Source organism: Mizuhopecten yessoensis, unplaced genomic scaffold (assembly GCF_002113885.1).
Source record: "Mizuhopecten yessoensis strain PY_sf001 unplaced genomic scaffold, ASM211388v2 scaffold5519, whole genome shotgun sequence".
In the NCBI taxonomy this organism is placed as follows: Eukaryota; Metazoa; Mollusca; class Bivalvia; order Pectinida; family Pectinidae; genus Mizuhopecten; species Mizuhopecten yessoensis.
In genome coordinates this window covers 1,591,042-1,617,768 of record NW_018406089.1, presented here as the reverse complement: position 1 = coordinate 1,617,768, position 26,727 = coordinate 1,591,042, and the positions used below count along the sequence as shown (strand labels likewise).

The 26,727-nt window shown below is 37.5% G+C and overlaps 2 protein-coding genes across 6 annotated transcripts in view; both read left to right on the top strand.

Moving 5' to 3' along the window:
• Positions 1–26,727, top strand: part of LOC110450840 (1-phosphatidylinositol 4,5-bisphosphate phosphodiesterase gamma-1-like) — a 94,331-nt gene that overhangs the window by 59,924 nt on the left and 7,680 nt on the right. For all 5 annotated transcript variants that reach the window (XM_021498612.1, XM_021498610.1, XM_021498608.1 and 2 more), the window contains 12 exons: positions 2,567–2,635; positions 6,769–6,872; positions 9,223–9,368; positions 13,212–13,360; positions 15,948–16,044; positions 16,338–16,434; positions 16,962–17,132; positions 18,468–18,570; positions 19,727–19,841; positions 20,953–21,117; positions 21,462–21,550; positions 22,694–22,881. In XM_021498612.1, the coding sequence (XP_021354287.1) occupies positions 2,567–2,635; positions 6,769–6,872; positions 9,223–9,368; positions 13,212–13,360; positions 15,948–16,044; positions 16,338–16,434; positions 16,962–17,132; positions 18,468–18,570; positions 19,727–19,841; positions 20,953–21,117; positions 21,462–21,550; positions 22,694–22,881 (1,493 nt within the window). The remainder of the gene's footprint in view (positions 1–2,566; positions 2,636–6,768; positions 6,873–9,222; positions 9,369–13,211; positions 13,361–15,947; positions 16,045–16,337; positions 16,435–16,961; positions 17,133–18,467; positions 18,571–19,726; positions 19,842–20,952; positions 21,118–21,461; positions 21,551–22,693; positions 22,882–26,727) is intronic.
• On the top strand, positions 9,691–12,457 carry LOC110450841 (zinc finger BED domain-containing protein 1-like). The gene is made up of 3 exons (XM_021498613.1): positions 9,691–11,299; positions 11,597–11,826; positions 12,012–12,457. The coding sequence occupies exons 1-3, from the start codon at positions 9,960–9,962 to the stop codon at positions 12,389–12,391; spliced, it is 1,950 nt and encodes a 649-aa protein (XP_021354288.1). The 5' UTR covers positions 9,691–9,959; the 3' UTR covers positions 12,392–12,457.

Genomic DNA, 26,727 nt, shown 5'->3' with positions numbered 1-26,727 from the left:
GAAGAGTTCAAATGTGTCTTCAGGGGTGAATGAGTTCAGCACAATGTCGATGGAGTGGATGCGGTGTATGTTTAGGAGGGTTTGAAGACATTCTATTTAACACTGGTTTTGTTAGAAAACGTTAAATCACTTGTGAAGGGCGAAATTAACACTGGGCAAATATTGTTTGTACCTATGAAGAGGGAAAGTTTGATTGGCGCAAACATTTCTAGGTGTACAGTATTCCTAAAAAGAATCCAGTTTATTTGTGTAACGTATGGTAAAGAATATCCCTGGTGATGTACCGCGGTTTAACAGAACTCATGGTTCTATAGAATGTCTTACTTTGCCAATGTTTTGTTGTAGCATGTGCTATCTTGTTTGGATGAAGATTCTTGTTTCAGGTTTTGCCTTGCACTACGTCCGCTGTGACCATTATGTTTGTATTGTGTAGAAAGCAACTGTTATATGTTAGCTAGCTAACTGTTTGTTTCATTTGCCCAAATTTCTGTTGATGATGATTTGCTTTGAGATGTTCTTTCCAATTTTGAACACAAAAAAAAAGTACAAAAATGAAATGCACCTGCCTGTTAAAGCCTCATTGTATAGATTTCACGCTGTAATTTACTTAGGATGATCATGCTGTATAAAAAAGTCTTTGTAATTTTTGTACTCCAAAGAATAAGAGTTTGGTGTCTTACAGTTTGAACTCTCTGTGTAAACAACGCCTGTTTGTTTCTGTTTGTTTTACTTTTGAAAAAAAAGTTAAGAGTTTTTCTGGATTCAATTAAAAGGGGAGTAAAGAGAAAAGCAAAAATAAAACACTTTTTTGTTTCGTTTGATAATGTTGTAGATTTGACTAATGACAACATATGTCATGATTAGAAAATAAGTATTTTAGTTTCTCGAAAAAATTGGGTTTAGTTCTATTTTGATTAACGTCCTAATAACAGCTAAGGTAATATAAGGGCGTTATCAAAAAATGTCGGTCAAGCCAAATTAGTCTATGGACCGTACAATGCTAATACTGAGGAGATAGTTGAGATGGTGATTGTGATATCCAAAAGAAATAGAATAATGAATGGTTGTCAAAAGAAAATCAAAATGATTGGAGTTGGGGATGTAGGGATAGGGTTGTCCTTAAATTTATTTGAACCTGCCTAGAAGAGTTGTGTTTGGCTTCAAAAATAAAAGGTCAGTGCTATTAATTCCTGCTTTTTCAGAGATAATGGGGAATGTTTATTTGGATGTGTCTGTCTGTTGAACTTTACCATCTAGTCAAATACTGACCTCAAAATGATCCAATTTCAATTAAATTCAGTATGTACATACAAAATGGCAACACTCATGCTAAGATTGATTGCTAATGTGATGCATCAAGGTCAAGCCAAGGTCACAGTTGCTATGAAATTTTATAGAGAATTGTCAATCAATCAAACAACTTTGCATGGGAGCAGTGTAATGATGTTTTACAGATCTTTTTAGTTATCTATTTTTTCAAACCGTCTTTTTGTTTATCAATTGTTTTTTGTACAAAACTTGGTTGTTTGAGGCATTTTTGAAAATAATTGACTTGCATTGTACAGCATGCATGTACATACATTACATAATGTTGTATATCAGTTTAGTTAAATAACATACTTTGCATTTTCATATTGATTGCAGTACACAAGACAGTATGGTTTTGTTGTTTAATTTGATCATTCCTCTTCCATTTATGGAAAGTCCTACTGTGTTTTGGGATTTGTAGCAGTTCAACTGTTACCAAATAAGTATTTTTTCTGGAAAGGCAGGTTGGAAAACTAGAATGGATATTTGGGACAGTAAAAACTTGTGATATACTGCCAAAAAAACTCAAGACACAGTAAATATATAGGTATATCTTCATTCAATTCTTATCAACTGAAACCACAGTTAAAATGTCTCAATGATTAAAAGGGTACTTTTGAGAAAAATATGTCGCCCAGCTGTGGATAGGTGACGTCATCATCATCATGCATGTAACATTAAAATATATGTAAACCTTTGAGGATAAAGGTATTGTTTATGACATTATTAAAAATCAGTATCATATTCAAGTGTCAGGGTAATAGACATCATTAGTTATCCCCCTGTGGGCTTTTTATGTGAATGAGAAATTTATGGAAGGTGTGTCGTTATATATGCACAAAAATAATTTGATTAAACAATCAAATGTTGTGTTAAATCTCAATTGAATTAGAATAATTTTATATTGATATATTACTTGATAATAAATGAATTTCTGTTGAAGGCTCAATAACGTCATGGAAATTGCAGCATAGAATTAATACTTAAACTGTTTGTATAATTATAGGTGGGCTTATTATCAGGCATGGGCTTATTGCCGGACAAATATAATATCTGTAGTACTGTTTTGCTAAAGCATGAGGTAGTGTGAAGACCTTGGGCAAATGTTACAAACACTTAACTATGCTGTGTATGACATTTAAAAAAATAGCAAGGAGTCACATGACATGATGGTCTGTCACATGACTTGTCAAGTGATGAGTAGCTATAACACATACATGTTTTTAAATGCATCTTTTTGCATGCTGGTGCATTTTAGGTACATGATACAGATGAGAATCATGGAGCAGAAGGGATTTATCACCAACCCAATGAGTTTGTAACCAAGGTAATATCTGTAGTCATTTACTGGCTGTCGTAATTTTTCTATTAAGTCTTCCATAACTGATAATTTTTCTTCTGCTCTAAGATCTGTGACTTTGCTATCATCAGAGGTTGGTTTGCCACAATGTTTGACCTTTGAACTTATACTAATTTGTTTTTCCATTTACCTACCAGTAATAACTTCAACTGGCCGGTAATCACAGAAAGCTCTGACCTTTGACCTTGTTGGAGGTCACAGAATGATGTATTCATTTGCAATGTTGTCCTCCATTTGACCTTTGAACTTGAGATGAACTTCACATAAACAATGTCCACCATTTGACCTTTGAACTTGAACTAGAGGCCCAGAATGATATCTTCTCCATCAGAGCTTTGAAATCGGAAAAGACTTCACAGAATAACATGTCTTACCATTGACATTTGAACTGGACATCACAGAAAATCATGGAGTTCACAAAATGAAACAATTTAGGCTGAAGGTTTAGCACATATTCCAAACATACTCATATTTTGTCTGTAAGATCCATGATCCATGCCATTCTACATAAACCTAAATATCGAGAATGACATATCCTCCATACTTTATGAATTCTTATCTCTGAGATATGTCTTGCATGAAATGGTCTGTGTCACAGCAACATTAAATTAAATGTAATGTGGAGAAATCAGACTTTGTAGTGTGCATGAAGTTGCATTTTTGTACTTATATGAAAAGATCCATTCCAAGACCTCTAGGACCAATAAGAAATTTCAGGAATAAGATATCTTAAAAAACCAAGGGTTCCTTTCTAGATATACATATCTGCACTGCACTCTCCGATTTATATATCTGGAACCAGGTATCAGCCTAGTGATTGGTCAGGTTTATATACCTGGAACCAGGTATAAGCCTATTGATGGGTCAGGTTTATATACCTGGAACCAGGTATCAGCCTAGTGATTGGTCAGGTTTATATACTTGAGACCAGGTATCAGCCTAGTGATTGGTAAGGTTATATATACCTGAGACCAGGTATCAGCCTAGTGATTGGTCAGGTTTATATACCCGAGACCAGGTATCAGCCTAGTGATTGGTCAGGTTTATATAGCTGGAACCAGGTATCAGCCTAGTGATTGGTCAGGTTTATATACCTGAGACCAGGTATCAGCCTAGTGATTGGTAAGGTTATATATACCTGAGACCAGGTATCAGCCTAGTGATTGGTCAGGTTTATATACCTGAGACCAGGTATCAGCCTAGTGTTTGGTCAGGTTTATATACCTGGAACCAGGTATCAGCCTAGTGATTGATAAGGTTATATATACCTGAGACCAGGTATCAGCCTATTGATTGATCAGGTTTATATACCTGAGACCAGGTATCAGCCTATTGATTGGTCAGGTTTATATACCTAAAACCAGTCAAATGCATAGTGCATAGCTGCCAACCTTCAATTTTTTCATGGCATATTCCAAGGATGGCAGTTAGCTATATGATTGATTTCGGGTAATATTAACCTGACTTATCGCTAGGCTAATACCTGTCCTTTTAAGATTACAGAAAAACAACACCCAACTTTAATGCTGGTCAATTTCATGTTATCAGCAAGTTATGGCATGAAGGGCCTTCAATTTTGTCGATATGTTTATCGAGAGGAAACCCTTGGATTTTGATGATGTCATAGGATTTACTCATTACAAAGTATCACAGAGCATCACCTAGCTCTATCTGATAATAGAACTGTTCTGATACTGTGGTAAGTGCCACTTCCCAGCTTTAACTGCAAATCTTCATTCAACAGGTGCTCTGGATTAAGTGTAATTTTTAACAAAGCATGGCCACTAATTGCATCCAATTTAACCTACAGTGGGGCATGTACCTACTTGTGTTTTTGACATCTTATTTACCCAGAAGCAGTGCATGCAATATACAAGTATAGTACTGTTGATATCTTCCCACTTCCATTGTAAAGGTTACATCAGACTTCAGTGAAACGCTAAATAATTTGATGTTGCATTAGCTTTATGATAGTTCATATTTCACTCCATTTGTTAACGATGTTTCTGAAATAAGTGTTCTATGTAGAGGCAATAGTCTTACTCCTTAAGTCAGTGTCTGATATATTGCTCTTCTATATAGAACCCATAGCCTACTAATACTTCTGAAAGAAGTGCCCTTCGTAGCGACCTTATATTAGCTTACAATGAAGTAAGTGCCCACTGTAGCGACCATAGCTTACTCTGTACTAAGTGCCCACTGTATCGAGCATAGCTTGCACTGAAGTAAGTGCCCTCTATAGCAAACATAGCTACTTCTAGTGATAAAATCCCTTTTTGGAGAGGCCATAGCTTACTATTACTTCTGGAGTAAGCGTCCTTTGTAACAGCCGCAGCCTACTCTTACTTCTGAGGTAAGCATCCCCTGTAACAGCCATAGCCTACTCTTACTTCTGAGGTAAGCGTCCCCTGTAACGGCCATAGCCTACTTTTACTTCTGAGGTAAGCGTACCTTATAACAGCCATAGCCTACTCTTACTCTGAGGGAAGCGTCCCATGTAACAACCATAGCCTACTCTTACTCTGAGGTAGGCATCCCCTGTAACAGCCATAGCCTACTCCTACTTCTAAGGGAAGCGCCCACTGTAACAACCATAGCCTACTCTTACATCTAAGGGAAGCATCCCATGTAACAACCATAGCCTACTCTTACTCTGAGGTAGGCATCCCCTGTAACAGCCATAGCCTACTCTTACTTCTAAGGGAAGCGCCCACTGTAACAACCATAGCCTACTCTTACTCCTAAGGGAAGCGCCCACTGTAACAACCATACCCTACTCTTACTTCTAAGGGAAGCACCCCCTGTAACAGCCATAGCCTACTCTACCTCTGAGGTAAGCATCCCCTTTAACAACCATAGCCTACTCTTACTTCTCAGGGAAGCGTCCCCTGTAACAGCCATTGCTTACTCCTACTTCTAAGGGAAGCGCCCACAGTAACAACCATAGCCTACTCTTACTTCTGAGGTAAGCATCCCCTGTAACAGCCATAGCCTACTCTTACTTTGAGGTAAGCATCCCCTGTAACAGCCATAGCCTACTCTTACTCTGAGGTAAGCATCCCCTGTAACAGCCAATTAGCCTACTCTTACTCTGAGGTAAGCGTCCCCTGTAACCGCCATAGCCTACTCCTACCTCTGAGGCAAGTATCCCCTGTAACAGCCATAACCTACTCTTACTCTGAGGTAAGCATCCCCTGTAACAACCATAGCCTACTCTTACTTCTCAGGGAAGCATCCCCTGTAACAACCATAGCCTACTTTTACTTCTGAGGTAAGCGTCCCCTGTAACAACCATAGCCTACTCTAACTCTGAGGTAAGCATCCCCTGTAACAGCCATAGCCTACTCCTACTTCTAAGGGAAGCGCCCACTGTAACAACCATACCCTACTCTTACTTCTAAGGGAAGCGTCCCCTGTAACAGCCATTGCTTACTCCTACTTCTAAGGGAAGCGCCCACTGTAACAACCATAGCCTACTCCTACTTCTGTGGTAAGCATCCCCTTTAACAGCCATAGCCTACTCTTACTTCTGAGGTAAGCGTCCCCTGTAACAGCCATAGCCTACTCCTACTTCTGAAGTAAGCTTCCCCTGTAACAGCCATAGCCTACTCTAACTCTGGGGTAAGCATCCCCTGGAACAGCCATAGCCTACTCCTACTTCTGAAGTAAGCGTCCCCTGTTGTGGCCGTAGCGTTCTCTATCTTCTGAAATAAGCGTCTCATATAGCGGCTGTAGTTACTCTTCCTTCTGAAGTAATCGTCCTGTTTAGCAGTAGGTGTCACGGGAATAATATGTAACATAGCATACAGCCTTAGCAAGAGGTACGTGTGTTTTATTATCATTCTCAGGAATCAAAATATCTCTGGGGAAATTCTGTTAAGTTGATACAACCATATCTCTTAAAAATAGTTGTAAATCCTTGTCAAAAAAGGTCATAAATGATATATATATATATGAATATTTATACATGTGTTCTGCATAAAGTTTCTAAATTGGATGATTTTATTTATCAAACATTATGAGATAATAATGAAATATGATTATTAAAGGTCAGCTATAATGATGCCATGCAAACATTGTAACTAAGTGTTGTCTTTTAGGTGAAGGTCAAGGCCCTATATGACTATCCAGCCAACCGCACAGATGAACTCTCCTTCCTCAAAGGAGCCATCATCACCAATGTCCACAAGTCGGACAATGGATGGTTAGTGCCTACAATGATAGCTTTCCAGAAGGGCAGATTTTTAGATAAAGAAATAAATGTTAAGGAGGCACAGTAGGAGGCTGGGCTCGTGACCAAAGGGTTGCGTGTTCGAGTCACGTCACGGCACTGTGTTGTATCTTTGAGCAAGATACTTGACTCCACTTGTTCCAGTCTACTCAGCTGTAAATAAGTATGGATGGGCAGTGCTAGAATAATTGAATGCTAGCTGTAAGCACCAAAATTGCAGCACTGGCTGTATACTCCCCAGGGAGTAGAGAAATGTATTGGCTGGTTGCAAAGGCCCTATAACCACGGATAATAATTTGTGAACTGCTTTGAGACGACCTACAAACTAGGTTGTGATAAAGCGATATATAAGCTCAAATTATTATTATTATTAAAATGACAAACCAAGTTGTAGTAAAAATTTATTTCGTTTCTTTCATTTCACTCATAATTTGAACAAATTAACAAGTCTACAAACAGAAAGTCTTGAAAATATGGTGAATATTGAAATGGCTATCAGTTCATGATCGCATTTAACATGTACCATCCTCCATTTTCACTACGGTGTGTATGGAGTATTACCTGGTACTATATATTAGGTGACACTACGGTGTGTATGGAGTATTACCTGGTACTATTTATTAGGTGACACTACGGTGTGTATGGAGTATTACCTGGTACTATATATTAGGTGACACTACGGTGTGTATGGAGTATTACCTGGTACTATATATTAGGTGACACTACGGTGTGTATGGAGTATTACCTGGTACTATATATTAGGTGACACTACGGTGTGTATGGAGTATTACCTGGTACTATATATTAGGTGACACTACGGTGTGTATGGAGTATTACCTGGTACTATATATTAGGTGACACTACGGTGTGTATTGAGTATTACCTGGTACTATATATTAGGTGACACTACGGTGTGTATTGAGTATTACCTGGTACTATATATTAGGTGACACTACGGTGTGTATTGAGTATTACCTGGTACTATATATTAGGTGACACTACGGTGTGTATTGAGTATTACCTGGTACTATATATTAGGTGACACTACGGTGTGTATTGAGTATTACCTGGTACTATATATTAGGTGACACTACGGTGTGTATTGAGTATTACCTGGTACTATATATTAGGTGACACTACGGTGTGTATTGAGTATTACCTGGTACTATATATTAGGTGACACTACGGTGTGTATTGAGTATTACCTGGTACTATATATTAGGTGACACTACGGTGTGTATTGAGTATTACCTGGTACTATATATTAGGTGACACTACGGTGTGTATTGAGTATTACCTGGTACTATATATTAGGTGACACTACGGTGTGTATTGAGTATTACCTGGTACTATATATTAGGTGACACTACGGTGTGTATTGAGTATTACCTGGTACTATATATTAGGTGACACTACGGTGTGTATTGAGTATTACCTGGTACTATATATTAGGTGACACTACGGTGTGTATTGAGTATTACCTGGTACTATATATTAGGTGACACTACGGTGTGTATTGAGTATTACCTGGTACTATATATTAGGTGACACTACGGTGTGTATTGAGTATTACCTGGTACTATATATTAGGTGACACTACGGTGTGTATTGAGTATTACCTGGTACTATATATTAGGTGACACTACGGTGTGTATTGAGTATTACCTGGTACTATATATTAGGTGACACTACGGTGTGTATTGAGTATTACCTGGTACTATATATTAGGTGACACTACGGTGTGTATTGAGTATTACCTGGTACTATATATTAGGTGACACTACGGTGTGTATTGAGTATTACCTGGTACTATATATTAGGTGACACTACGGTGTGTATTGAGTATTACCTGGTACTATATATTAGGTGACACTACGGTGTGTATTGAGTATTACCTGGTACTATATATTAGGTGACACTACGGTGTGTATTGAGTATTACCTGGTACTATATATTAGGTGACACTACGGTGTGTATTGAGTATTACCTGGTACTATATATTAGGTGACACTACAGTGTGTATTGAGTATTACCCGGTACTATATATTAGGTGACACTACGGTGTGTATGGAGTATTACCTGGTACTATATATTAGGTGACACCTAATTTTCTAACTTCCTCATTGGTTGAATCATTACCACATTGAGGTTAAAAATCATCAACTATGGACTTTTTTTGAGGTGGATATGTCACTCTAAGGACCTTAGATAATGATATTGACCGCGACGAAGCAATTGGCTTGATTAACAAGGCTCTTTTATCAATAATGCAGCATGATTGTTCTGTTAACATTATATTTATAATTCATTGCTATACCAACAGGTGGCGTGGTGATTATGGCGACAAGAAGCAGTCCTGGTTCCCAGATTACATGGTGGAAGAGATCGAGACCCAGGACGAGACCGCTGACACAACTCCCTTGGGGACTATGCAGAAAGGCTCCATAGACGTTCAGGGCTGTAAAATAGGTATATTAGAGGTTACTTACATTCTCCCGAGTTCTAGGAAAGTTTCATTTCCATGTTCTTACTTACCATAACTCATTTACCCCTGAAGACACATTTGAACTCCTCTAATTAAAAGGTTGGAATAGTTCATTATGAAATATCAGGGGTGAATGAGCTAACATTTTTTGTGGTGTTTTTTTCTTTTTGTTATTGCATTTTGCAAACAACATTTCATTCTTAGTGAGAACTGATTGTTTCTGTAAATATACTTAATTTAATGCCCTCAAATTTTAGCACTTAATCAAATCATAACAGTGAAGCACATTGATGAATTGACTAGGGGTGTAACGATATACCGGTATACCGGTATATTGTGATACAGCTGAGAAACGATATGTATTGCAATACGATTTTCCATATACCGGTATTTTCGATATTTATTCTCCATGAATTATTTTGAAATTTTTCATTCACATTACGATCAAATTACAATAAAACCAGCTAAGTAGTCGTAGGCGCTTTCTCGACGTTTTTGTTTTTTGTCCCGGAAGCGGTAGTGTGTTTACAGTAAACACGCATGTGCGAGCGAAAACGAAAGTAGTCGCGGGAAAGATGGCGGAGGAAAAGGACGAAAGCTTCAGCATCATTCCTAATAAGAAGGCTAAGTCCGATATATGGCAACACTTTGGCTTGAAGCAATACAAGGAAAAAACAAGCGTTGAACCGGGCGTCGCCGTGTGTAAAAAATGTAGAACAGAGGTGAAGTACAGTGGCGGAACAACCAATCTGGGCGTGCATTTGGACCGCCATCACAAAATGACAGTCATTGGAAAAAGTGCAAAAAAATCATTCGAGTCGTCGATTGGTACTGCTTGTACTAGTGGTGGTAAGCAGAAAACTTTATTTGAACTCTCGCAATCTAAGTATAGTAGAACGTCTGAGAAGTACAAGCAAATTACTGCTGCCATTGGAAAGTTCATTGTTAAAGACTTGCGTCCCTTTTCCATCGTATCTAACGAAGGATTTTTGGAATTGATGAAAGTGCTTGATCCTCGTTATGATGTACCCTCGCGTATTCATTTCTCAACAGTTATTATTCCTGACTTTTATGAAGAAGTAAGGTCAAATGTTTTGAAAAGTATGTCAAAATCTGAAACTGTTGCTTTGACAACAGATGGATGGACCAGTAGAGCGACAGAATCTTATGTAACAGTCACATCAAGTTTTATCACCAAGGATTGGAAATTACAAAACTTTGTTTTACAAACCCGTGCTCTACCGGAAAGCCACACAGGTATTAATATCGCTAATGTTCTAACAACCGCTATCAATGAATGGAATATTCCTAAAAAACCCTATGTGCCACTGGTAACGGACAATGCCGCAAACATGTTGGTGGCAGCTAGGGAGGCTGACTGTAAACCACACATTGGTTGCTATGCTCACACTTTGAACCTCGCAGCACAAAAAGCCCTGAAAATAAACTCTGTTTCTAGGATTCTTGGACGTGTGAGGAGAGTCGTTTCATTTTTCCACCGAAGCACTACAGCAGCTGCTGTATTGAAGTCTAAAACTAAACTACTTTGCCTGAAAGAAATGAAACTGGTACAAGACGTCAGTACTAGATGGAATTCTGCTGTAGACATGCTGGAAAGATACCTGCTCCTGCAACCAGCAATATTTGCTGCTTTGATGTGTAAAGATATTAAAAGAAATCAACATGAGGTTTCTACACTGAGCTGTGATGACCTGAGATTAGCAGAGGAAATCATGGAATGTTTACGCCCTTTGAGAGAAATTACACAAGTCCTGTGTTCTGAAAAACTCCCTACTGTGTCTATTATTTTGCCATTACAAAAGAAATTGTTGACCCAAGTACTTGTTGAGAGAGAATCAGACTCCAACATAATTAAACAGATGAAGAATGCCATGTCTTCTGATTTATCAGAAAGGTAAATTAATTTTTTTTAATATTTCTATTGACTATTATATTTGTAATATAAGCCATGAAAATTTCAATTAAAAACAATTTTACAAACACAAACATTGCATTGATAGTTTATTAATCTTAAATTTATGGTATTGAACAGTAAATAAAATGAATTGCTATTTAAAATAGTACATGTCAGATTTCATTTTTTTTTAAATTTTTATTTCATTTCACTCTTTCAATCTAAAATTATAAACAATTGTCAATTTTCAATAAAGGTTTTCATTTTTCAATTCCAACTTCCACTGTTGTGTTTCAGGTATACTCCCATTACTGATTTTCTTGAGGAATGCTCAGCTGTAGACCCAAGAATTAAAGTGTCTTTCAGGCCTGCAGATGAGCAGTTCATGGTTTACAACAGGTTGTCACTGATTGCAGGAAGTGCTACTCCCATCAAAGTCAAAACAGAACCAGGACTTGAACAAGTTGGATCGGTTCAGCCAGGCCCAGTATTACCAAATTTACCACAACTACAAGAAGACACACAGAGTAAATAATTTTAAAATACAAAATGGATAAATTCACCAATCAATACATGAAGCTATAATTTTGTTACAAAATATATTTATCAAAAATTAAAAATAAAATAAGTTAAATAACACAAACAAATCATTTTATCTTGTAAAAAACATAAAATGTGACATTTCTCAATTTTGACTTAATTTTAATTTCAGGTCAAGATGAGTCAACTGCTGCAGCTGAAATGGATACTTCTGGCCCTCCTGGACTCTCCTCCATTTTGAGTGATGTCATATTTGTCAAACATGAGGAAGGTGTATTTAAATCCCAGTTGGAGAAAGCTTCAGATGAAGTTGCATGTTACAAAGAAATGGAACTTCTTCCCATGGATCAGGACCCATTGAATTGGTGGAAAATGCATGAATTACAATTCCCCCTTCTATCATTAATTGCAAAGTGTAGATTATGCATCCCAGCTACATCAGTCCCATCTGAAAGAATCTTTTCAACTGCAGGGGATATTGTTACTGCCCAAAGGTCACAGCTGAGTCCTGATGTTGTGGACAAGTTGATATTCTTGAAAAAGAATATGTAAACCACTGATCAATGTAAACTTCCAGTAACTTACTAACTTTCAAGCAATAAATGCATATAAATTAAACAGGATTGTTTGTTGTTGTAAATGAGTACTAGGTCAACACAATATTACACTTATTTCAGGTACTTACCTTTTCGTTTTGACAGTTTCTGCTATTTCTGTGTATCGCAATACGTATCGCAATATGACTCTCCAATATCGCAATATATCGCAATATGGGTTTTGCTGTATCGTTACACCCCTAGAATTGACACACCCACAAGTTATGTATAACTTTGTACAAAACTGAAATTAGGACAATCATAATTTAGCCAATTTCAAGTGCAAAAAGTGCTAAAATGAAATAACCAGCACAATATGTTTGTTGTTGCAATGGATTTCAGCAGTTGAAATGGAACATGAAATATTTTTGTTCAGAAATTATAATAAAGGGTACAACAAAATTCACATGTACCTGACGTCAAGAAAACATTTGTATCAGCGATATGTTTTGTAAAGTTCAAAACATAATTGGTTTATATCCGAGTACTGTGAAAGTAGAAATTCATGCATGTGACTCTTTAAAGTATTCAGAATTTGGAAATTTTTGTTAGCTGTGGTTCTAAAATCTGTGTATTCTATTCATCTTAAATTTATAATGATATTTTATATATACTATTTGGTTCTATGCGAAAAAACATCATTTTCACACCGTGAAAAAAATCTTCTTTTACATATTCATGTTCTCATATGCTCAGATTAATCTATGATATTTGTCACCAGCAATATTCCTAATAATAACAGGAAAATATATAAATATGACCTGTATATATTTCAGAGCCTGTTAGCCGACCAGACCGTCCATTTGCTATACGCATCTTCACTCGTACTCAACCCTTTCCGATAGAAGTAGCAGCCGACACTGAGAGCGAGATGAAGGAGTGGATAGAAAACATCAACATGTGTACCAACAATCTAGACGGAACGGTAGGTTCACCTAGACCCTACTAGACTCTACTAGACACTACTAGACCCTACTAGACACTACTAGACACTACTAGACACTACTAGACACTACTAGACACTACCAGACCCTACTAGACTCTACTAGACTCTACTAGACTCTACTAGACACTACCAGACCCTACTAGACACTACTAGACCCTACTAGACACTACTAGACCCTACTAGACACTACTTGACCCTACTAGACTCTACTAGACACTACCAGACCCTACTAGACTCTACTAGACTCTACTAGACCCTACTAGACACTACTAGACCCTACCAGACTCTACTAGACACTACTAGACCCTACTAGACACTACCAGACCCTACTAGACTCTACTAGACACTACCAGACCCTACTAGACCCTACTAGACTCTACTAGACACTACTAGACTCTACTAGACACTACCAGACACTACCAGACCCTACCAGACCCTACTAGATACTACCAGACCATACTAGACTCTACTAGACACTACCAGACACTACCAGACACTACCAGACTCTACTAGATACTACCAGACCCTACTAGACTCTACTAGACACTACCAGACCCTACCAGACCCTACCAGACACTACCAGACCCTACTAGACTCTACTAGACACTACTAGATACTACCAAACCCTACTAGACACTACTAGACCCTACTAGACACTACTTGATACTACCAGACCCTACTAGACTCTACTAGACACTACTAGACCCTACTAGACACTACTAGATACTACCAGACCCTACTAGACTCTACTAGATACTACCAGACACTACTAGACACTACTAGACACTACTAGACCCTACTAGACCCTACTAGACTCTACTAGATACTACCAGACCCTACTAGACTCTACTAGCCCCTACTAGACACTACTTGATACTACTAGACTCTATTAGATACTACCAGACCCTAATAGACTCTACTAGATACTACTAGACACTACCAGACGCTACTAGACTCTACTAGCCCCTACTAGACTCTACTAGCCCCTACTAGACACTCCCAGACCCTACTAGACTCTACTAGACACTACCAGACCCTACTAGACACTACTAGATACTACCATACCCTACTAGACTCTACTAGATACTACTAGACACTACCAGACACTACTAGACTCTACTAGAGACTACCAGACCCTACTAGACACTACTTGATACTACCAGACCCTAATAGAATCTACCAATCCTACTTGATACTACCAGACACTACCAGACCCTACTAGACTCTACTAGACACTACCAGAACCTACTAGACACTACTTGATACTACCAGACCCTAATAGAATCCACCAATCCTGCTTGATACTACCAGACACTACCAGACCCTACTAGACTATACTAGATACTACCAGACCCTACTAGACTCTACTTGATACTACCAGACCCTAATAGAATCCCCCAATCCTACTTGATACTACCAGACACGACCAGACCCTACTAGACTCTACTAGATACTACCAGACCCTACTAGACTCTACTAGATACTACCAGACCCTAATAGAATCCACCAATCCTACTAGATACTAGCAGACCCTACTAGAGACTACCAAACCGTATTAGATACTGCCAGACTCTACTAGATACTACCAGACTCTACTAGATACTACTAGACTCAATGAGATACTACTAGACACTACCAGATACTACCAGACCCTACTAGAGAGCTACCAGACCGTATTAGATACTGCCAGACCCTACTAGATACCAACAGACCCTACTAGAGACTACCAGACCATATTAGATACTACCAGACTCTACTAGATACTTCCAGACCCTACTAGATACTACCAGACCCTACTTGATACTACTAGACTCTATTAGATACTACCAGACCCTACTGGATACTACCAGACCCTACTAGATACTACCAGCCCCTACTTGATACTACTAGACTCTATTAGATACTCCCAGACCCTACTAGATACTACCAGACCCTACTTGATAATACTAGACTCTATTAGATACTACCAGACCCTACTAGATACTACCATACCCTACTTGATACTACCAGACCCTACTTGATACTACCAGACTCTACTAGATACTACCAGACCCTACTAGATACTACCAGACCCTACTATATACTACTAGACTCTATTAGACACTAAAATACCCTACTAGACCATACTAGATACAACTAGATACTACCTGACCTTACTAGACCCCACTACACAGCTTTTCCCATTAAATACCATATACACTTGTATGGGAAAATTCCTATATAGTTCACAAATGAAAATAATGGTTCATTCTGCTGTACGATCAATATATTTAGTACAGTATTCAATTCCATTTAATTTATAAAGTGTAACAACAAAAATATTCCTAACATCAGTAAAGTGTGGAATTTAGTAGTGTTATCTTTGGAGTCTTATTCTAATGATGTTATGCTTGACAAAATTTATCAACATATGAACATTTATTTATATATAAATTAGGTTATAGACACAATGTATAGAGATTATATTGATTTCAGAAACATTGGCTATGTCAAACTGTTCACACATGAGAGTTTCCACTATTCCAGTCACTGCTTCAGTGTCAAAACTCTAAATTTCTAATTTTAGAAACAAGAGGACAAGCGATTAGAACGTAAGAAGTGTCTGGCTCGCGACCTCTCCGACCTCATCATCTACACCATTGCAGTGCCATTTGAACCACAAAGTAAGTCTCCTCCGTGAAGTCTCTTCTCTCCATATAAAATCAGTACAGTATCTTAAATCTTCACATGTCAACATATAATGTTCAATATTTATTTACTGCATTGAAGAAAAGTTTATTTTATCAAATTTAATCATTTCGGATTATTCACTGGTAAAATTTAATGAATACATTTATTTGGAATTACTGCTTCTATGTTAAAATTTATCAATTGAAGTCAGAATTTATTTTGATGACAGCTTTTATGGTCTGGTTTAATTGACATACATGGTGTAAGGATGGTTTTATTTTTACAGGAGTAATGAACAATCCAAACTGCTGTGAGATGTCTTCTTTCTCTGAAACCAAGATGGAGAAGTTTTTCTCTGTATCTCAGGCAAATTTCTTTGTGAAATATCCTTTTTATAGCCTCTGTGTCGTACATGCTTGTATCAGTTTTTTGTGCATATTGAGAAGCAAAAGATTACTTGTAATAATGAGATAACTTCTCGCCAATGTCATGTTGCTTAATAGCAAGTTTACTGCTGACAAATGATTCATGACATTAGTTCAACCATCTACTTTGAAACAATTTGTATACCTGGAAACTTTAGCACTGTCCAACTTTTGACCTTCACCGATAAAATTAATATTGACCCAGTATTCATTTTGGATATACAAGATGTGCTGTCTACAAAAATTTGCTGTCTTTATTAATTTCCCCTCATTATAAAGGATTATAAAAAAGGCAAAATTCTCAGCAGACAGTATACAGTATGTGGAAGTAAATCATTACCAATACAGTATGTGGAAGTAAATCATTACCAATCATGAGACATGAAAATTCCAGCTTCAATCCACATCATTGTCAGAACTGACTGCTGCACCAGGTCTGAATATTTTTTTATTTTTGTCCACTGTTTTTCCTTGACCCTCCCCACATACAATAGGAACCAGCTGAGTAGAGTGTACCCTAAAGGGTCTCGGCTGGACTCCTCCAACTACGACCCCATGGCTTGTTGGAACGTGGGTACACAGATAGTAGCCCTCAACTACCAGACCCCAGACCGCTCTATGCAGCTCAACCAGGGGCGTTTCCTCAGGAACGGAAAGTAATATAGAGTTTTGTATTTTTAGGTCACCTGAGCTTTGCTCAAGTGACCTATTCCAGTCACTTTCCGTCCGTCGTCGTCTGTCGTCCGTCATGCGTAAACTTTTTACATTATCAACTTCTTCTCAAGAACCAGTGGATGGATTATTTTCAAACTTGGTCAGAATCATCCTTGGTGGATGAGGCTACCAAATTGTAAAATTGGGATCCTTCCCCAACCCTAGGGGCCAGGGTGGGGCCCAAAAGGGAAAATTAACCAATATTTCAAAAATGTTCTTCTCCAGACTCAGAGGTATTACAGTCATTTTCTCTGCATGGATGGAAAGATCATCAGGGGCTTTATTTAAATTGTAATTTTCAGGACCCCCGAGCTATCCGTTCTCCCTTGGGGAGGGGGTGAAGTTTACTATTGTTTATATAGGGAAACAACACTTTTGGGTATATTTTGACAATTTTCTATTGGAAAATATTCGTACTTAGTGAGAATTATCCTTGAAGGAAGATGGTTTTAAATTGTAAAATTGGAATTCCTACCCCAGCCTTAGGGGCCAGGGCAGGGCCCAAAAGGGAAAATTAACCAATATTTCAAAAATCTTCTTCTCCAGACTCAGAGGCATTACAGTCATTTTCTCTGCATGGATGGAGAGATCATCAGGGGCTTTATTTAAATTGTAAATTTCAGGACCCCCGAGCTAATCGTTCTCCCTTGGGGAGGGGGTAAAGTTTACTATAGTTTATATAAGGAAACAACACTTTTGGGTATATTTTGTCAACTTTCTGTTAGAAATTATTTTTACTTGGTCAGAATCATCTTTGGTGGATGACAGTATCACATTGTTAACTTGGAATTCCTGCCCCATCCCCAGGGGTTAGAGCGGGGCCCCAAAGGGAACATTTACAAATATTTTAAAATTCTTATCCTTTGATGACATGACATGTATTGTATTTCACTTAGTTTACATGCTGATTTCCATATCACATCTAAACAATAAAATAAAGCTACCAGTACCTACGATATAACTCAGGTGACCGCTAAGGCCCTTGGGCCTCTTGTTGATTTTAGGCTACTATTGAATAGAAACTTGGCAAACTTTTTGTCATAATACAATTTTGAAAGTTACCTGATTCATGTTAGATAAACAGTATAATCAACCAGCATTCATTTGGGAACCTTTATGTAATAGCAATCTGCCTGGTTTGACAATCTGTTTATGTCTTGTAATAATTGAAATTAGTAATTTTTGTATGTCTTGGTGTTAGAATTATAATTTAGCAATTATAATTAATTTGTTTAGGACTAATGAGATAATGAGCTACAAACGATTCTTCGTTACAGCTGTGGGTACCTGCTGCAGCCCCAGTCAATGAGGATCCCGGTGTTTAATCCTTACGACAAGACCACTCTCCAGGGGGTGGCTCCTCTCACCATATCGCTGACGGTATGGATCTTAAAATGTAGTTAGTCGCTCTTATCTATGTAAACAACCAAGAAACAAGTTTGCATACATGCCAGATCTCACGGCATGGGGCAAAATCTCACGGATTTTCACCTCCGATAAAGTCTCACGGCGTGGGACATGAATTTAAGGAAAGTCCTCAAAACCTCACGTGTGTTAAATAAATGATCTATCAGTGAACCCTTTTCCATTTTGAAACTGTTTGTCCGAATTATATAAATCACACTTGTTGGCCTGGATGGAATCTTAGATGGTCTCACTAAGGTAGGAAAACTGCAGTTACCGGAGAAAGGAGTTACCAGAAAAAACCCATGTGGCTGGGCAGGTGACCCAATACCTTTTCATGTCTGATAGAGAAATTGAACCCCGGCCGCCTTGGTGAAAGCTGGTGATTGTGTTATCCACAGCACCACCCGACCACTTATATTTGTCACATACATTGTAGAATCACAATAACTAAATCGCCCACATTATGTATTTGGACACTCATTTCTGTCCAAAATATCACTGATTTAATATAAATACCATAAAAAACAGCCAGCACCATTTAGTAATGAAATCTTTGAGCATTTGCCAGGCTGATCTAACGTGTGATTTAGACCAGTTGCTAGCCTCAGTCAACTGTGAGGTCTAGGGTGATTGCCAGCCCCAGTTAGCAGTGTATTCTAGGTTTACCAACCCTCATTGGCAATGAATATCTAGAGCAATTGCCAGTCTTGGTTGGCAGTAAAATCTAGATGGTGTAAATTTGCCAGCCCGTATATTGGCAATGATGTCTTCAGCAATTGCCAGTTTGGTTGACGGTGATCTAGTTAAAGTGTTTGCCAGTCCTGGTTGCCATAGTTTTAACTCTACCGGCAGAAGCCACAGCAACTTGTGTTTGTGTTGGAACTCCAAAGACGTGGTTAACTCTTTTAGTGGCATTTGAATAATGAATCTTTACAAAACATTTGGGTGCAGAATACTTAAAGATCATTGGTGATGCTTGCGGCCAGGAGTGTTAAAAGATGTCACTATCTTTTCATCCAGAATTTTTCAATGTCATGATAGAAAAATTCACTAAATTCTGTCGGCGAATTCCATGAGATCTAATTTGCTAGCCACTGAATTTAATAAAAACAAATGCTTTTGATTATAGGTACTCGGAGCAAGACACCTTGTGAAATCGGGCCGGGGAATAGCTAGTCCCTTTATAGAGATAGAAGTTACTGGTATTGATCAAGATTGTCACAAATTCAAAACTCCAACAATAGGTAAGCTATGTACACACAAGCAACAGGTATGATATCTACCTGCATAGGGAGGAGTGAAATCTTCAGAATTTACTAATGACTTTTTAGGTCACCTGAGCTTTAGCTCAAGTGACCTATTGCTATCCGTCTTCGTCCGTCGTCCGTCAACATTATACATTTTCAACTTAAGCTGAAATACTGGCAAGGGGATTTCATTGATATTTCATGGGAAGGTTACTGACATCTCCCTGACCAAGTGTTGTTATTTTTCGGGTCGATCAGAAATCCAATATGGCCGCCATGGCCGCCATTTTGAAAAACTATTTCAAACTTAAAGTCAAGTTCTGCTAGGCCGATTGAACTGAAACTTTGTAGGTATGATCGACTCATGGTCTTGACAAAGTGTTGTTATTTTTCGGGTCGATCAGAAATCCAATATGGCTGACACGGCCGCCATTTTGAAAAACTATTTCAAGCTTAAAGTCGAGTTCTGGTAGGTCGATTGAACTGAAACTTTGTAGGAATGATCGACTCATGGTCCTGACAAAGTTTTGTTATTTTTCGGGTTGATCAGAAATACAATTTGGCTGCCATGGCTACTATTTTGAAAATACCTATTTTATACTTAAAAACAAGTTTTAATAGGCCGATCTAACTGAAAATCGGTCTAGGAGAGATCAGCTCATGGTCCTGACAAACTTAAGTAAACGTTATACTTAACATTTTTTTACTCAAATTGGTACATATTTCAACAACAAAAATAAATACTGTAGGACTCAGGTGACCCTTAATTAAGGCCCATGGGCCTCTTGGTTTTTTAAAATTTAGAAATCTATAAGCAAACCTACAAGTTTTTACATTAAAGAAATACAATATGAATTTGTTCTAATGAGTCCAACTCGGGACCCAGCCGATAGATTTTCATTGTAATTATTACTGTTGCCTCGTCAAAAATAATTCAGTTGAAATTGAAGAAAATCAAATCATTATCATGACATTAAAAAGATTTTAAGCTATCTATCTATGGTAAGAGAATAAAATGTTTAGAAGTCGGTTAAAATGAAATGTGTGAAATATTGTAATCAGTAATCATATATCTGTCTTGTAATTGATATTTATACATTTCATTCAGCTGATAACGGCCTTAACCCAGTATGGAAAGACGGCAATTTTGTTGTTTTTGACATGCTGTGTCCAGATCTCGCTCTCATACGCTTCGTCGTGCAGGATGAGGACACATTTGGGGAACCAAACTTCCTGGGCCAGGCAACCTTCCCTGTACCAACCATCAAAAGTGGTGAGTATCTTGATCTTAAATGATGCTGAGCGCTAGTATGTATAGTTCTACTTTGTTTGAAGCTAAAATTGCACAGCAATGTGTATTTACTATTATATATGTATAATATAATGTTTTAGGTATATTTAGTGTCTAGGAATGCAAGTGACTGCCCTGGGTCATAATGTGATTGCCTTATTTGAAATTTCTATAAACTGTTGCATTTTATCAGATTTTGTCCATAGTATTTGCACACCAAATTGGCCCGGAGTTGATGAGAATAAAACTGTAACAAATAGTTAAGGATTTACAGCTGGCATAAGTCAAATTTGTCCACTACAACAGTTGTTGTTATGTGTTTACAGGTTACAGAAGTATTCCTCTGAAGAATGGATTCGGGGAGGATTTAGAAATGGCTGCCATCCTGGTTCACTTAGAAATGCGGAACCCATGTGTGAGTATGGGATATACTTTTAAATCAGATATTTTTGTGGGGTTCAAATTTCGTGGTTTTCGGAAAAACAACATTTCATGTGAACATGAATTAGTGGATTACGAGTACCCACTCATATATATAACAGCTTTATGTGAAACTTGTAATTACTTTGGGGACCTGTGAATTCGTGGATAAAGAGCACCTACGAAATTGAAACCCCCCACAAAATAGTAATTTGAAAGTAAGTTGTGCAATCATAGAAATTGACAATATTATTGGCTCTACAGGTTCCGCCATTATGTCTTGGATTGAGAAAATGGCACCTGCTTAAGTAAGATTCTTGATATCAAACATGTATAAATAGACAAGCAACTAAGTCACACTGTATACATTTCTTTATATACTGAACAATTGTCATGCAAAACCTATACAAACATAGCAGAAATCTGTGAAAATAAGCATGCTATCAAAACCGGTGTATATACTGAACACAAATTTATCAATTCCATGTGTGTAATTCAAAACGTGTAAAAACTGAAAAGAAATATGTAAATTCTACTTGTTCAATCCAAAACCTATATGAACTGTTCAGAAATCTGTGAATCGGGGAAATTATAGTGACCTTTCGGGGTCATGCTATTGTTCGTGACGTCATTTTATGACGTTTTGGGGTCAGTCAGGGTCATTGACGTCACTAATAATTGCCCTCCGGGCTTCATATGCAAATGAGAAATGTGTGGACAGTTTACAACTTTACTAAAAGAGCTCTTTACAGGTTTTAGGAAATAAGCAAGAAATAGAATCCATCCCTGATATAAGGTAAGGATAAGGTAACTCAAACCCTCGGGATAAAATATTGAGCAAAATACCCTCGGCAAAACCTCAGGTCTCCTGCTCAATATTTTATCCGTTGGGTTTGAATAACCTTATCCATACCTCACATCAAGGATGGATTCTATTAATCCTTAATGTGCTCCGAGCTTTGAAATGAACATAAGATTTGACAATCATCTTGTGTAATCTGTGTAAAAACTTCCCCATTTATTCTTAATGTGCTCCATGACAATCATCTTGTGTAATCTTGTAAAAACTTCACCATTTATCCTTAATATGCTCCGAGCTTTGACATGAACATAAGATTTGACAATCCTCTCATGACAGGAATCAGAGGACCGCGACATTTACGGGTGTATACAGGACCTCCTGGAGAAGAAGAGCGAGCTAACAGGTCAGCTTCAGGAGATGGAACAGTCCGGGCTGAGTGACAACGCCACCAAGTCACTCCAGGACCAACTCAATCAGACAGAACAGGTCCTTATCGCCAAGAATGAGGAAAGACGTCAGAGAAAGTAGGTGTCATGGAGAATGTCACTGGTGTACAGATTATACAGATTTGTTAGAGATCCCCACATTAGAAAATATTATGTATGGTAGGAATTAAAGGAATGTTTGTATTAATTAGGGTAGTATTGTAGTATTTAGGAATGTTTGTTTAAGTTACTTTATTATCATAGGAACAACTAGCCAGTCGCATGTGTCCAGTTTGGTTGTTTGTTAGAAATAATTTATTGCATGAAGTTCTGTAATACAGAAAGAATTCATTGTTTATGGTAGGAAATGTGTTTTGGTAGTATAAAGTAAATTAATATTTTGTATCAATTATAAATTATAGTACCCCTGCAACCTTGGTAATTTAATTACCTATAGATAAAAATTTCAAAGTCAAAGCATCCATTTACAAATGTGATGCTGGTGCCTTGATGACTGTGTAACACTGGTCATGAAGTGTTTGGTTTGGCATTTAGTAACTGAGTTGTTTCAAATTCAAAAGGGAAAATTTTAATTTCATTAATTTTGCAATATGTGAATATTATACGATCAACACGAGGAATATGAATCCTACATTAAAATCCCTGTACCACTGCCAAAAAACTGCAGTCACGAATTACATTTGATGTATCATTTCTGGGCGGGGGAAAGGGGAAATAAATTCCTTGTGGGACATTTACGAAAAATACAAAAGGTGAAATAAACAAGACATAATCAACAGCAGGGTTCTGTACGGCCAGGCCAGGATTTGAACCCTGATCTCCGAGTGTTATGCCGTCACTCTAAGCTACTGAGTGTCTGAGAAACATGGCCCCACTGTTCTACAGTTATAGCCAAAACGAAATCGAATCCTTAACTCAATGATGAAGCACTGACATTTACCATTATGATAGTCCTCCAAATAAAATTCAAAAAAGGATCAATACTATTAAACTGTCCATAGTGATTTTAAAACTAGGAAGCCTTTATAACAATTTATAGGGGTGTCACAATATGCCTAGAGTGTATCCCGATTTATTGAATACAGAATGAATATATAGTGATACATAATCCGATATATTGTTATCGGAAAAATGTGCTCAATTTAAAACGAAATTGTTGTCAGAATGTTAATAAACTTAATCATATATACTGTAATATGGATCATATATTTAAGATTTTTGTCAAACCCACCATCGATTACAAAATTTAAGTTGATTCCCGCCACTACATAGTAGAAGCTTGATATATGGTTATTGGCATATTTGTATATGTACAAAGTTAAAAGGCCAAACAAATACAATAAAATAAGCTTTTGAAAATATTGCAATACACCGATATTTCATTTCTGTATTGCGATACAATAGAAATATGCCTGTGTATTGTGATAATACCTGGTTTCCGATATATTGTGACAGCCCTAACAATTCACATATGGTAAGTTTCAAAACTATACTGGTAGATTACGATAATACCAAATTGAACAGGATCGATGACCTCGTTTTCACTGATAATCCTGCATGACAATTGGCTATGTAAATGTTGTGTTGAAGTTTGTTGACCGTGTTTTATTTACCCTGTGTTCAAAGCTTGTCAGCCTCGCATTCAGCTTTGTCCCCCTTTGCGATCTGCAACCCGGAAAGCTTAAATATCCAGGACATTTTGAAGTAGTTAGCAGGTCCTGTTTTCCTGTCTATTTTTGTTAAATATTCATGTAGATACATGTGTAGGTTTCTGGCGAAGTTTTAGGTATTACGTGCAGATTTTCGCACAGAGAAATGGGATGACATCCTGCATGTCCATCTTTTCCTGAAGAAAAAGCTTATGGTTATGCTTCAAATACTGAAACAACATTATCGCAACTACTTTCAAATATCATAAAGAGGCTTGATACCATTTGGTATGAAGATACATCAACTCATTCACCCCTGAAGCCACATTTGAATTCTTTCCAATTTCAAAGATTGGAATAGTTCGTAAAGAAATTTCAGGGATGAATGAGTTAAAATTACCGAGTAGGTTAAATTGCAAGACAAAAATGAGTTGATGCCAAATATATTTCACCCCAACAAGTTACCTATAGATGTCCACCAACATATAGGGACACAAATTTAGAAAAAATTCAAGACACAAAAATGTGTTGATTCCACTTGTTGAGTGTTGCATCGTTTGATTTTGGGTCTAGTTGGGACAGATAGTGTGCGTTTTGTAGGTGAGTCACTGTTGATACTAGGTCTATGAAGCACTCATGTATATATCAGAATGCACGCAACAATGCATGTCAGTTGTAGTAGCCTTCTTCCATATCCAAATTATTATCTACTGTCCTGGAGATTGTTTAGCATGTTTTAAGGAGATATATGCTACCTTACTGTTATATTTACCTCCATTCAAAAGAGTTTCAATCAAAACATAAAAATCAGATACTGGTACTTTTTAAGATTAAGTCGTTACCCCTGAAATTTCATGATGAACTATTCCAACTTTTGAAATGAAAGAGTTAAACTGTGTCTTCAGGGGTGAGTAAATTAATGGCTATTTGAACATAGTTAATGAATTCATGAGACAATTTCACACATAAATATGCATTGTTAAATGCTAAGATAATTTTGAAATATTATATTACGCTGAATGTGTAGTACTATTTTGATTTCTTGAATCAATTATTTGTACCATCGATGGGGAAAAATACCAATCCACACAATATTGAATTTCACACTTTCACATGTTACTGGAGATGGCTAGTTCTGTAGTATAAGGAAAGCCCTTCTTACTGCAAAGGGAGAGTACTCCTAACACTAATAGCAGCTATAATGTGTAAGGTAGCAAAAAAACTTAGATCAGAGGTCAAGGTCAGTCAGACGAAGAAATATACTTTTAGCATGCCCTACTCTTTGTTAAAAGGCCTAATTATATTTGTAGGTCAACTATTTTTACGACTTTCAGAACCGTTCCTCTTGTTTTCAACTCAGAGAAGGGCACTTTTACCTTCTTAATGAATATTAACCCATTCACCCCTAAAAACACATTTGAACCTTACCATTTCAAAGACTGGGCTAGTCCAGTTTAAATATGTAGGGGTGAATGAGTTAATTCCATTGTAAACCTAGTTCATGTCATGCAGAAAAATAGTTATACAGCTTCAAACTACATGTTCGTTTACCGTGATTTCCTGCATACAACCTGCTCCAGATTATATAGCTCATTGGAGTTTTAATTCAGCAGATCACCATCTCCGGCAGAGTGCCTGCAGGTTATACGTTCAAAATACTCCTATTCCTATAATGAAGGCTTCAGACTTGATGGAAGCAATGGAAATGAGCTGGGTGATTAAAAGAGATAAAATTTGTATAATATCATTGTATTTGCACATATTTAGCATTCATGTGCAAAGTAGGTAAAGTATCGCACATAAGTGGCTTATTTTACTTAATTGTGTAGGAAAAAGAATAGACATAGCATTCATTAGATAGCCTGCTGAAGACATTTTCAGATGTTTCAAAATAAAACGTAAAGCCCACAGGATATCTGCAAGAAATGACGGTATGTTATCAGATGTATATATATACAGGGATTAGCTAGCATGTTGGTTTGAATGCTGTAATCAGGTTCGTCTGATTTAACACAAGGGACACAGGAATGGAGCATGTGGAGGTTTAGATATTAACTGGACTGGTGATTGAACTTGCACTTGGGAAAAGGCTAGTATATTGCCATGGTGCGGCGTTCGTCGGCCGGCCGGCGTCAATATTTTACTTTAAACAACTTCTTCTCAATAACCAAAAGGCCCAAGGTACTGATATTGGGCATGTAGCATGCTGGGATGAAGGGCTACCAAGTTTGTTCAAATGAATGACCTTGACCAATTTTCAAGGTCACAGGGGTCA

What these genes read in the sequence shown, in the direction of transcription:
- LOC110450841 (XM_021498613.1), top strand. Translation starts at nt 9,960, where the DNA reads ATGGCGGAGGAAAAGGACGAAAGCTTCAGCATCATTCCTAATAAGAAG. An exon ending in TCTTCTGATTTATCAGAAAG is followed by an intron (nt 11,300 to 11,596) that starts GTAAATTAATTT and finishes GTTGTGTTTCAG; the next exon opens with GTATACTCCCATTACTGATT. An exon ending in ACTACAAGAAGACACACAGA is followed by an intron (nt 11,827 to 12,011) that starts GTAAATAATTTT and finishes TTTTAATTTCAG; the next exon opens with GTCAAGATGAGTCAACTGCT.